Source organism: Scyliorhinus canicula, chromosome 19 (genome assembly GCF_902713615.1).
Source record: "Scyliorhinus canicula chromosome 19, sScyCan1.1, whole genome shotgun sequence".
In the NCBI taxonomy this organism is placed as follows: domain Eukaryota; kingdom Metazoa; phylum Chordata; class Chondrichthyes; order Carcharhiniformes; family Scyliorhinidae; genus Scyliorhinus; species Scyliorhinus canicula.
In genome coordinates, this window is record NC_052164.1 from 48,547,176 (window position 1) to 48,560,653 (window position 13,478).

At 46.3% G+C, this 13,478-nt stretch overlaps 1 protein-coding gene across 1 annotated transcript in view; it reads right to left on the minus strand.

Moving 5' to 3' along the window:
• Positions 1 to 11,775, minus strand: part of LOC119954548 (vasoactive intestinal polypeptide receptor-like) — a 284,628-nt gene extending 272,853 nt beyond the window's left edge. Inside the window, exon 1 of the mRNA XM_038779875.1 lies at positions 11,711 to 11,775. Within this exon, the coding sequence (XP_038635803.1) occupies positions 11,711 to 11,761 (51 nt within the window). The 5' untranslated portion in view covers positions 11,762 to 11,775. The remainder of the gene's footprint in view (positions 1 to 11,710) is intronic.
• Between the last annotated feature and the right edge of the window lie 1,703 nt (positions 11,776 to 13,478).

Genomic DNA, 13,478 nt, shown 5'->3' on the forward strand with positions numbered 1-13,478 from the left:
CTAAGTTCATCTGCCTTATCTATTATACTTCTTGCATTAAAACATATGCACTTCAGGCCACCAGTCCCGCTGCTTTCAGCAACATCTCACTGTCTGCTCTTCCTCAGAGCCATGCTGGCCCCATTCCCTAGTTCTCCTTCAATTATTTCACTTTCTGACCTATTGTTCCGGTACCTATCCCCCCTGCCATACGAGTTTAAACCCTCCCGTGTGACACTAGCAAACCTCATGGCTAGGATTTTCTATGCCTCTGCAGTTTAGATGCAATCCGTCCTTCTTATACAGGTCACACCTGCCCCGGAAGAGCTCCTAGTGGGCCAGATAATCAAAACCCTCCCTCCAACACCAGCTGTTTAGCCACGTGTTTAGCTGCTCTATCTTCCTATTTCTAGCCTCACTGGCACGTGGCACAGGGAGTAATCCCGAGATTACAACCCTCGAGGTCCTGTCTTTTAACGTTCTGCCTACCTCCCTGAACACCTGCTGCAGGACCTCATACCACTTTCTGCCTATGATGTTAGTACCAATATGTACAATGACCTCTGCCTGTTTGCCCTCCCCCTTCAGGATGCCCGCTACCAGTTCGGAGACATCCTGGACTCTGGCACCAGGGAGGCAACATACCATCCTGGAATCTCTTCCTTGTCCACAGGAACGCCTATCTGTGCCCCTGACTCTAGAGTCCTCTATGACTATTGCTCATCTGCGCTTTGCTGAACATCAGAGCCAGCCACGGCACCACTGCTCTGGCTGCTGCTGTTTTCCCCTGATAGGCTACTGCCCCAACAGTACCCAAAGTGGTATGCCTGTTTGAGAGGGGGACAACCACAGTTGATTCCTGCACTGACTGCCTGCCCCTTCTGGTGGTCACCCATCTCTCTGCCTGCACCTTGGATGTGACCACATCTCTATAACTGCTATCTATGACACTTCTAGCCACCTGCATGCTCCTAATTGCATCCAATTTCTGCTCCAACCGAACCACGTGGTCTGTGAGAAGCTGCCATTGGTTACACTTGCTGCAGATATAGTCGACCAGAACGCTGGTAGCATCACAGATCTGCCACATCTCATAGCTGGAGCCCTGCACCCCACCGAGTGACATTTAAGCACTAATTAATTAATTTAAAATGCACACTTGAATTATTGTCAGATTGAGTTACAATTAACTATATGGTCCTGACACTAGATGATTTTTACTGTAAAATTAAATGCTAAATACCGATCTCTGCCCTCAGGTTTAATTACTCCACTATCTAGTTAATCAATTAGATTTTTTTCCAATTTTTTTTTTTCATATTTAACAGATCCCAACCAGCCAATCAGGTCACAGCTTTACGGTGATGTCACTAACAGCCCCCCCCCCCCACCCCCCCACACACACAATTTGAAAAGGTAATCAAAATAAAAATCACTTACCTTCCCAGGATGCTCTATGTTTCTCTTCCTGCAGATTAACAGTTGCAGGCCAGAAGAAAGAGAACAAAACAATATGGAAAAAGCACCTTCTCCCACTCTGCACTGAATTACCACACTGCACCATATTACCAACTTCCAATTCCCACTCTGAATGTGTCTCACTCACTCAGGATGTGGTCGGGTCCCGGCGCTCCCGGGGTTTCCCTTTGTCCAGGGGGCACCAAACATGGCCACCAACAATGCGTCCGCCATGTGGAACTGCCCCTGCACTCCGGGGTCTCCCTTTGTCCGGAGGGCACCCAGTATGGCCGCCACACGTGTGTCCGCCACGTGGTAGACCCCTGCACTCCAGGGTCTCCCTTTGTCCAGAGGCACCCAGTATGGCCGCCACACGTGCGTCCGCCACGTGGTAGGCCCCTGCACTCCGGGGTCTCCGTTCGCCTGGAGACCGTAGTGGGTGGTTACTTGCAGTGCTCCTTTGCTCCAGGCCCCTGGTTGCGGCCCATTGCAGCCTTATTGCTGTTCTCGCTCTGGTCCTATTCCCCCCCCCCCGTGCCTCCCTCATGTCCCGATCCCTCCCTTCCCCTCCCCCCCCCCATCGCCCCTTTCCCGTGTTCCCATCTTTTGTCCCTCTTCCCCTAGCCCCTATCCCCATTTTCTCCCCTGTCCTCCTGGTTGTGTGTTCTCCTCCTCCCTGCCTGGCAGCGTCGCCCCTGTTGGGGGAGCGCCACGGCCCTACTCTGCTGCATTCGCCCGGCGCTGGCTTTCCCGCTCATGCAGTGGCCCTCGTCCCAGGAGTTACTGTGTCGCTTCTCCCTCGCCCACTCTCTGTAGTTACTGCCTGTATTCCTCTCGCTTGCCACTTTGCTTTTCTCCTCTCCGCTATGTTTGTTCTTTTGTACAAGATCCCGATTTCCCACGTGAGGCTGTCCCTGTGCCCTATTAAAGTTGGGGAATGGATTACTGCGCCATTATCGTTGAAATGTGGCAATTTATCATGTCCACGGGAAGAGAGCCATTTAACGTCCGACTGGTCAGCACATCGTCGTCACCGGAAGTCAATATATATTTATATACAGAAACACACATGTAAGCAGCATAGGCAAGGATTTCTACAACGGGTTCTGAAGCGGGTGGGGGAGGGGGCATAAAATTGCATGGACGGGTTTCCTTCCACGATCCCACCCGCACCAACCCGGCTGTAATTTTGCGCCGGTACGGGAAGTAAGCTCTCACCCCTCACACACTCCCATGCCAACCTATGCCACCCATGTCTTCATCTACCCCCGCCAATGTCTCCTCATTCTCCCGATGCCCCCACATCCTCATGGCCTTTTATAACTTATTCCAACTTAGTGTCAACTCATTAAAACCCATAACCCCCATCCACCACTGTTTTCCCTTACCACCTCCATGCCAACTCACCCACTATTCTTTGACAGTTCATTGCCAGCTTAACACTTCTTTGTCAACTGTGACTGTTCCAATGAGTTTCTCATGCTTACCTTTAACAATCCCAGTGGGTGCCTTACCTCTCCTAAATGTGCCCTGGGACAAATGTGCCCAACACCTCTCAAAAGTAGTACCCCGGGTAACCAAGCAAATCCATCAAGTTCAGATCTGCTTTTACCTTGTCTAATCTGCACATAGGTTTCACAATCTTAGCCTGCCAAAATCCAACCCGACCCCAGTCCCAGCCCCACAAAAGACTTTACATCTAGTTCCAGGATTTTCAGCTTGACAGAAAGAGCTTCTCTTTCAAGTGCCTCTTTGTTACAGCTCAAGTCTGGATCTCTATCCATTCTATCAAGTCTCTCATATATTCAAGGACCTCTATCAGGTGACCCTTCAAATTGGAGAACTCTGCTGATTATCCATTCCTGTTAAAAGAGCAACACAAAAGATCCTGATGTAAAGGGGATAAGTATGGGCGGCATGGTAGCACAGTGGTTAGCACAGTCGCTTCACAGCTCCAGAGTCCCAAGTTCGATTCCCGGATTGGGTAACCATCTGTGCCGAGTCTGCACATTCTCCCTGTGTCTGCGTGGGTTTCCTCCGGGTGCTCTGGTTTCCTCCCACAGTGCAAAGATGTGCAGGTTAGGTGGATAGGTAGGGTTGCTGGGTTACAGGATTACGGGGATAGGGTGGAAGTGTGGCCTTAAGTAAGGCGTTCTTTCCAAAAGCCGATGCAGACTTGATGGGCCAAATGGCCTCCTTCTGCACAGTAAATTCTATGATTCTATGATCAAATGGCTTTAAGGTCCTTCAACCACAAGTGTATTGCAAAATTATTCTTGCTGTGATTTGTGTGTACGAGTGTGTTTGTGTGGGTGAGGCAGGGGGTTATTTCTTCATTAATATTTAGATTATTTCTGGTAAGACGATCAATTACAGGCCAGTCAGTGGTGGGGACAGTTCTAGAAACAATAATTGTGACAAAGTTAATAGTCACTGGTGCAAGTGTGGGTTAATTAAAGAAAGCCAGCATGGGTTTGTTAAGGACAAATCATGATTAACTAAACTTGTGTGACTTTGATAAGTTAACGGGAGGGTTGATGAGGGTAATGCTGTTGATGTGATGTACATGGACTTCCAAAAGATTTTTGATAACAAGCCACACAACAAACATGCAAGCTAAGTTACAGCTCCTGGAATGAAAGGGACATCAGCAACATGGATACAAAATTGGTTGAGTGACGGGAAAAGAGGTGAACTGTTTCTTTCTGGACGAGAGGAAGGTGTATATTGGAGCTCGCCAGGGATCAATGTTGGTATCCCTGCTATTCATATCAAGGTTGGTCACTGCCCGTGTGGAGTTTGCACATTCTCCACATGTTTGCGTGGGTTTCACTCCCACAACCCAAAGATAGAACATAGAACATAGAACGATACAGCGCAGTACAGGCCCTTCGGCCCACGATGTTGCACCGACATGGAAAAAATCTAAAGGCCATCTAACCTACACTATGCCCTTATCATCCATATGCTTATCCAATAAATTTTTAAATGCCCTCAATGTTGGCGAGTTCACTACTGTTGCAGGTAGGGAATTCCACGGCCTCACCACTCTTTGCGTAAAAAACCCACCTCTGACCTCTGTCCTATATCTATTACCCCTCAATTTAAGGCTATGTCCCCTCGTGCTAGCCACCTCCATCCGCGGGAGAAGGCTCTCGCTGTCCACCCTATCTAACCCTCTGATCATTTTGTATGCCTCTATTAAGTCACCTCTTAACCTTCTTCTCTCTAACGAAAACAACCTCAAGTCCATCAGCCTTTCCTCATAAGATTTTCCCTCCATACCAGGCAACATCCTGGTAAATCTCCTCTGCACCCGTTCCAAAGCTTCCACGTCCTTCCTATAATGAGGCGACCAGAACTGTACGCAATACTCCAAATGCGGCCGTACTAGAGTTTTGTACAACTGCAACATGACCTCATGGCTCCGGAACTCAATCCCTCTACCAATAAAGGCCAACACACCATAGGCCTTCTTCACAACCCTATCAACCTGGGTGGCAACTTTCAGGGATCTATGTACATGGACACCGAGATCCCTCTGCTCATCCACACTACCAAGAATTTTACCATTAGCCAAATATTCCGCATTTCTGTTATTCTTTCCAAAGTGAATCACTTCACACTTCTCCACATTAAACTCCATTTGCCACCTCTCAGCCCAGCTCTGCAGCTTATCTATGTCCCTCTGTAACCTGCAACATCCTTCCGCACTGTCTACAACTCCACCGACTTTAGTGTCGTCTGCAAATTTACTCACCCATCCTTCTGCGCCCTCCTCTAGGTCATTTATAAAAATGACAAACAGCAACGGCCCCAGAACAGATCCTTGTGGTACGCCACTCGTAACTGAACTCCATTCTGAACATTTCCCATCAACTACCACTCTCTGTCTTCTTTTAACTAGCCAATTTCTGATCCACATCTCTAAATCACCCTCAATCCCCAGCCTCCGTATTTTCTGCAATAGACGACCGTGGGGAACAATATCAAACGCTTTACTGAAATCCATATACACCACATCAACTGCTCTACCCTCGTCTACCTGTTCAGTCACCTTCTCAAAGAACTCGATAAGGTTTGTGAGGCATGACCTACCCTTCACAAAACCATGCTGACTGTCCCTAATCATATTATTCCTATCTAGATGATTATAAATTGTATCTTTTATAATCCTCTCCAAGACTTTACCCACCACAGACGTTAGGCTCACCGGCCTATAGTTACCGGGGTTATCTCTACTCCGCTTCTTGAACAAAGGGACCACATTTGCTATCCTCCAGTCCTCTGGCACTATTCCTGTAGCCAATGATGACCTAAAAATCAAAGCCAAAGGCTCAGCAATCTCTTCCCTGGCTTCCCAGAGAATCCTAGGATAAATCCCATCTGGCCCCGGGGACTTATCTATTTTCACCTTGTCCAGAATTGCCAACACTTCTTCCCTACGCACCTCAATGCCATCTATTCTAATAGCCTGGGTCTCAGCATTCTCCTCCACAATATTATCTTTTTCTTGAGTGAATACTGACGAAAAGTATTCATTTAGTATCTCGCTTATCTCCTCAGCCTCCACACACAACTTCCCACCACTGTCCTTGACTGGCCCAACTCTTACCCTAGTCATTCTTTTATTCCTGACATACCTATAGAAAGCTTTTGGGTTTTCCTTGATCCTACCTGCCAAAGACTTCTCATGTCCCCTCCTTGCTCGTCTCAGCTCTCTCTTTAGATCCTTCCTCGCTTCCTTGTAACTATCAAGCGCCCCAACTGAAACTTCACGCCTCATCTTCACATAGGCCTCCTTCTTCCTCTTAACAAGTGATTCCACTTCTTTGGTAAACCACGGTTCCCTCGCTCGACCCCTTCCTCCCTGCCTGACTGGTACGTACTTATCAAGAACATGCAATAGCTGTTCCTTGAACAAGCTCCACATATCCAGTGTGCCCAACCCTTGCAGCCTACTTCTCCAACCAACACATCCTAAGTCATGTCTAATGGCATCATAATTGCCCTTCCCCCAGCTATAACTCTTGCCCTGCGGGGTATACTTATCCCTTTCCATCACTAATGTAAAGGTCACCGAATTGTGGTCACTGTTTCCAAAGTGTTCACCTACCTCCAGATCTAACACCTGGCCTGGTTCATTACCCAAAACCAAATCCAATGTGGCCTCGCCTCTTGTTGGCCTGTCAACATATTGTGTCAGGAAACCCTCCTGCACACATTGTACAAAGAATGACCCATCTAATGTACTCGAACTATATCTTTTCCAGTCAATATTTGGAAAGTTAAAGTCTCCCATAACAACTACCCTGTTACTTTTGCTCTTTTCCAGAATCATCTTCGCCATCCTTTCCTCTACATCCCTAGAACTATTAGGTGGCCTATAGAAAACTCCCAACAGGGTGACCTCTCCTTTCCTGTTTCTAACCTCAGCCCATACTACCTCAGAAGAAGAGTCCCCATCTAGCATCCTTTCCACCACCGTAATACTGTCCTTGACTAGCAGCGCCACACCTCCCCCTCTTTTGCCCCCTTCTCTGAGCTTACTAAAACACCTAAACCCCGGAACCTGCAACAACCATTCCTGTCCCTGCTCTATCCATGTCTCTGAAATGGCCACAACATCGAAGTCCCAGGTACCAACCCATGCTGCCAGTTCCCCTACCTTATTTCGTATACTCCTGGCATTGAAGTAGACACACTTCAAACCACCTACCTGAACACTGGCACCCTCCTGCGAAGTCAAATCTGTGCTCCTGACCTCTATACTCTCAATCTCCCTTACCCCAAAACTACAATCCAGGTTCCCATGCCCCTGCTGAATTAGTTTAAACCCCCCCAAAGAGCACTAACAAATCTCCCCCCCAGGATATTGGTGCCTCTCAGGTTCAGATGTAGACCATCCTGTCTATAGAGGTCCCACCTTCCCCAGAAAGAGCCCCAGTTATCCAGAAATCTGAATCCCTCCCGCCTACACCATCCCTGTAGCCACGTGTTTAATTGCTCTCTCTCCCTATTCCTCATCTCACTATCACGTGGCACGGGCAACAACCCAGAGATAACAACTCTGTTTGTTCTCGCTCTGAGCTTCCATCCTAGCTCCCTAAAGGCCTGCCTGACATCCTTGTCCCCTTTCCTACCTATGTCGTTAGTGCCAATGTGGACTACGACTTGGGGCTGCTCCCCCTCCCCCTTAAGGACCCGGAAAACACGATCCGAGACATCACTTACCCTTGCACCTGGGAGGCAACATACCAAACGTGAGTCTCTCTCGCTCCCACAAAATCTCCTATCTGTGCCCCTGACTATTGAGTCCCCAATTACTAATGTTCTACTCCTTTCCCCCTTTCCCTTCTGAGCAACAGGGACAGACTCCGTGCCAGAGGCCCGTACCCCATGGCTTACCCCTGGTAAGTCGTCCCCCCCACAAGTATCCAAAACGGCATACTTGTTACTCAGGGGAACGACCGCAGGGGGTCCCTGCACTGACTGCTTCTTCCCAGTCCCTCTTACAGTTACCCATCTATCTCCAGTCTTTGGTGTAACTAATGTGCAGGATAGGTGGATTGGCCACGGTAAATTGCCCCTTAATTGGAAAAAAATAATTGGGTACTCTAAATTTATATGAAAAAAAAACAATTCATATCAAGGTTAACAGCCCAGACCTTGGTGTACACCAGACCTTGGTGTACAGGTCACAATTTCAAAATTTGCGGAGGATAGGGAATTTGGAGGTGAAATACGCGGAAAGTGTAGAACTTTAAAAGAACAGAGGTTGGTGGAGTGGGCAGATAGGTGGAAGAAGGAATTTAATGCAGAGAAATGTGAAGTGATTCATTTTGGACAGAAGAACACAGAGAGACAATATAAAATAAAAGTCGTAAGCTCAGGAGCAGAGGAACAAGGGTGTATATGTGTGCAAATCATTCCAAGTGGCAAGACAGTTTGAGTGAGTGATTAATAAAGAATATGACATTGTGAACTTAATTCATTGGTGCATAAATCAAGGAAGTTATGTTAAACCTGTACAACACACTGGTTTGTCCTCAAGTGGAATATTGTGTCCAGTTCCAGACACCGTTCTTTAGGAAGTATATAAAGACATTAAAAAGAAAGATAGGGAGAAGGTTCACGAGATTGGTTCCAGGGACGAAGAACTTTGTACATAGATCGAAAAAGTTGGGATTGTTCTCCTTGGAGAAGAGAGAGGTATGTGGATAGTGTAGAGATAGGGAGAAACACTTTCAAAGCGAGAACAAAAGGGAACAGGTTTATGATAAGTGGCAACAGAAACAGTGGTGACATGAAGAAAAACCTCTTCACTCAGTAAATGGTTAGGACCTGTAATGCACTGTCTGAGAGTGTGGCAGAGGCTTTCAAAAAGGGAATTAGATCATTATCTAAAAAAAGGAAAACATTGCAACACTGGAGGGAAAATGCAGGGAAATGTCGTCATTGGGCAAAATGCTCCTTCAGGAGAACCAGCAGTCATGGGCAGAATGGCATACTTCTGTACCATAATCAAGAGTAAGGGGTCCACGCACACACAACATTGCTTTGCTAATGTCTCCTTTTGCTCCACTTTCTGGGCATGGATCGAGAACATTGGAAACATAGGAAGCCCCCAAATGCCTACTCCCGAATCAGAGGGGCCGGTCATTTAAAGAGTAAAGATGCCCGGCCAAATCTGTCCAGCTGAAATAATTACGACACTGAAAATCTGACGCAGCTACTGACTCAAAAATCAAATACAGTTATCCTGGCTGCAGAACAGTATACTGTAGATTATCTTAACTTTAATATTTTCCTAATAAAATGGTGCATCAACAGGTAATGCCATGGGAAACCCATGATATGATGTGTATATTAGAGTTTTAAAAAAAGAATATCTAAATCAGGACATAGCAATATAATCCCATCTAATATTTCAACTCATCCCATACAATTTTCCAGTTAATTACATTACAATACTCCAACTAATTCCATATAATTCTCAAACTGATCCGATCACAACACTCTATTGGACATCTCGGAGTGATGGACGGTGACGAAGGGTTCATTGCCAAACATTTTTTCCTCATGAAACAATAAACTTGGGAGATCAACAGGATGGTTTTGAAGTATTAGGTGAGAGGAGCACATATAGCTCATCTTCTATTTGAAAAATGTTCAAGCAAGGAAATAAGTGACAGTTATGTCTTTAACCATTGCTGATTAAGTGTAACTTTGGGGTTTTAAACACAGATGGAGGAATCAATTGACCTGTCGTGTAGAAAGAGAATAACTGATAAAGCCTGCTCTGGAAAAGGGTTAAGAACAGTTTCGTCCGGAAGTCTTGTTTGAGAGAAATAGCTGGCAATGTGATAAGAATGTCTTCAAAGAATTTAGCAATAATTAGGTAATAATAAGGTTTCGTCTGTGACATCTATCTTTGATGTAGGCAAAATAGACAGGAATATGTTTTTCACCAACTCATTGTTTGAACATGAAGGCAAAAAATTACTTTTGATTCCGGATTGCGTTTCATCCCAGAAAATAAAGTCTGTTCCATCTTATACTATAGATAAAAGTGATCCAATACAATGCTCCCCTGTGAAGTCTAAATTTATAAGTGTTGCAATGCATTGAAAAATCGCAATGTGTTGCTAACAACAGGTTTGTTGTGAGTGTGTTACAGTAACTGTTGGAACTTTCTGTGGGAGAACAGTCTGTTCTTCAACATTAATTTGCCCAGTTATATTCACAATTGGCTGCTAGTTTCAGGTAAGCTCTCCATTTCACTGATATCAAGACAGCAGTGATCAGTGCTAATTACATGTCTTTCATGGGTTACTTAACTGAGCGGCAATAATACAACTGTGCTATAATACAAAAAGACTACACTGGAACAGGTTGTATAGAATTTCACCCAAATTAATGGACTGCTCAATATTTGTAACATCATCCAATCTCTTAACTGGAACTGTTAACACATTATAATTCAACTCACTCCATTTGCCTGTCTTCCTTTCCTTGTAGATCATTAGGTCTGTCTACCCTTAACTCCATCTGTCTCTGACTGACTATCTTACTAACTAACCCATCTGCTCTCCTCTGTTTATCACAAGACCAAATCTATGCTGACAAGACATTGCAGCTCTGGGCGTCATGGTGGCACAGTGGTAGCACTGCTCCCTCACGGCGCCGGGTTTGATCCCGGTCCCAGGTCACTGTCCGTGTGGAGTTTGCACATTCTCCCTGCATCTGCGTAGGTCTCACCCCCACAACCCAAAGATGTATTGGGTAGGTGGATTGGCCATGTTAAATTGTCCCTTAATTGGAATTTTTTTTTAAAAGACATTACAGATCTGAGATAATCTTTTTCTCTCAGGGCCAGTGTAATATTTTGTGTCACTAGTTAAGTATGTCTGCTCCCTCAGGTGGGTGTAAAGAAAAACCTCATGGCACCATTTTGAAAAATAGCCCCTGCTCTCCTATTTTATCCTCAACCTGCACCACTAAAGCAAGTGTTCATTGCTGCTTGTGGAATCTAGCTATGCTCAATTTGGCTGATGTCTTTCCTACATTCCCAACAGTAACTACACTTTGAAGCAAGTCATTGGTTGTCCAGTGTTTTACAACAACATGAGGGCTGTGCCAGGCCCTGTATCAATGCAGCTCTTCGGACCCACCCCCCACCCCCCTCCCTTCAGGATCCACTGACTAAAAAACTCCCTTCTGACCAATCTGTGGCCATGAAGTGTGGCATCGCCATGGTCTCTCCACAGAGAGGGTGCTGGCAGGGAATTATGAGCAAGTTATTCAAACAAAAATGTTGCCGTTCTGATGAAGGGTCATGGATGGACCTGAAACATTAACTGTTTCACTCCATAGGAGCTGCCACACACCTGCCCAGACTCTCCAACACCCTCAGATTTTTTTCCCCCTGACAGTGTCAGGAGCTGGCTGACAGACCAACGCAGCATGATCTATTTTTTAGCCAGGTTAAGGTTGGTTAAAATCTTCAAATTATCTGCAGCTAAAAAAAAAAACTGGATTGATTTACATAATGTATGTTACAGAAAAAAACAACATTGTTCTGTTCTGAACACAATAGAAATAGAAAGTAGCACAAACGTTTGAAAAATCTCTGTCCATTGCACTGGGAAAACTGATATTTCACATGCACTGATGTATTTCACCAACCCCCCTCCCCCCCCCCCCCCCCCCCCCCCCCCCAATCCCTCTCTTGTGTTGCCCCTATTGGGGCAGAGTGGGTGACAGTACTCACAGACACAGTGTAGAGATAGGTAAACAGCAACACCCTGGGTGGACGCTTCATGCTCCGACTGCACCTCCAGGAGAGGGTCTGGGGCTGGTTGATGCAGGGAGCACAGGGTGATCGGCGAAATCTCTCTCCTCTCTCTCTATGTGCCCAGCGACACTCCTCCACACGCGGGAATGTTGTTGTGAAAGTGACGGGAGCGGAGAGTCACAGCAGCGAAGTGAACAGTTTCGAGCCAGACTGACGAATGAGTTAACAGAATCGAGTCCAGGTCCACACTCGTTGGAAGTAAAGAATCGAGACACCTGGAATCAGCATTCTAAGCACCCCCTCCCAATTTGATCAGGTTTAATTTAAGACAGAATTAAAATATGTAACCCCCCCTCCCCCTCCCAATTTTATCAGATTAATTTAAAACAGAATTAAACTGTCGAACCGCCCCCACACCACAAAATCACTGTACCAGGTTTAATTTAAGGCAGAATTGAATTGTCTAACCATCCCCCAACTTTTATCAGTTTGGACCTAGAATTGACAGGATCGCACAGCAGTGTGCTGGAATAGTTACTTCCATTTCTGGAATGAATCATCTAATCATAGAATTTACAGTGCAGAAGGAGGCCATTCGGCCCATCGAGTCTGCACCAGCCCTTGGAAAGAGCACCCCACTTAAGGCCATGCCTTCATCCTATCCCCGTAACCCAGTAACCCCACCCAACCTTTTTGGAAACTAAGGGCAATTTATCATAGCCAATCCACCTCACCTGCCACCTTTGGACTGTGGGAGGAAACCAGAGCCCCTGGAGGAAACCCACGCAGACACGGAGAGAACGTGCAGACTCCGCACAGACTGTGACCCAAGGCGGATATCGAACCTGGGACCCTGGAGCTGTGAAGCAACTGTGCTAACCACAATGCTACCGTGTTTCCCACTCACCTCCTTCCTCTAATTGTAAATTCAGAAGTATTTCTCAGTTTCAGAGATCAGTCTCCGCAGACTTACACAGTGAATTCCTCTCTGCGCCTATTGAGCAACACAGGCGTTAATCGAGGAGCTAAATCATTGACACTGACAACAAAAAGAAAACAAGGTAGGGATGAACCTGCCCCTTCCTTGGGTTTTGATGGGGCAAAGTTAAGAGTGGGTAAGCACTTTACCCCCAGTCACCATGATGGAACACAATCCCTTATGCAGTGCCGTTAAAATAGGACCTACAACGTTGTTAAGGTAAAGAAAACAAAGACTTGTTGGGGCAGAAAGAAAAACGTGGAAATTACTGGTACTGGCCCAAATTGGACTGGTCTTGTACGCAGGGAGGTTATGATGGATCTGTATAAAATCCTCGTTAGGCCAGAGCTAGAGTATTGAGTGGAGTTCTGGTCGCCACACTATAGGAAGGATGTGATTAAACTTGAGAGGGTGTAGAGGGGATTCACCAGGATGTTGCCTGGGAAGGAACGTTTCAGCTATGAGGAGAGGCTGGTTAGACTGGGGTTGTTTTCCTTAGAGCAGAGAAGACTGAGGGGGGACCTGATTGAGGTGTACAAAATGATGAAGGACATAGATAGGGTGGATAGGAAGGAACTTTTCCCCTTAGTAGAGGGGTCAATAAACAGGGGACGTATATTTAAGATAAGGGCAGCACGGTAGCATGGTGGTTAGCATAAATGCTTCACAGCTCCAGGGTCCCAGGTTCGATTCCCGGCTGGGTCACTGTCTGTGCGGAGTCTGCACGTCCTCCCCGTGTGTGCGTGGGTTTCCTCCGGGTGCTCC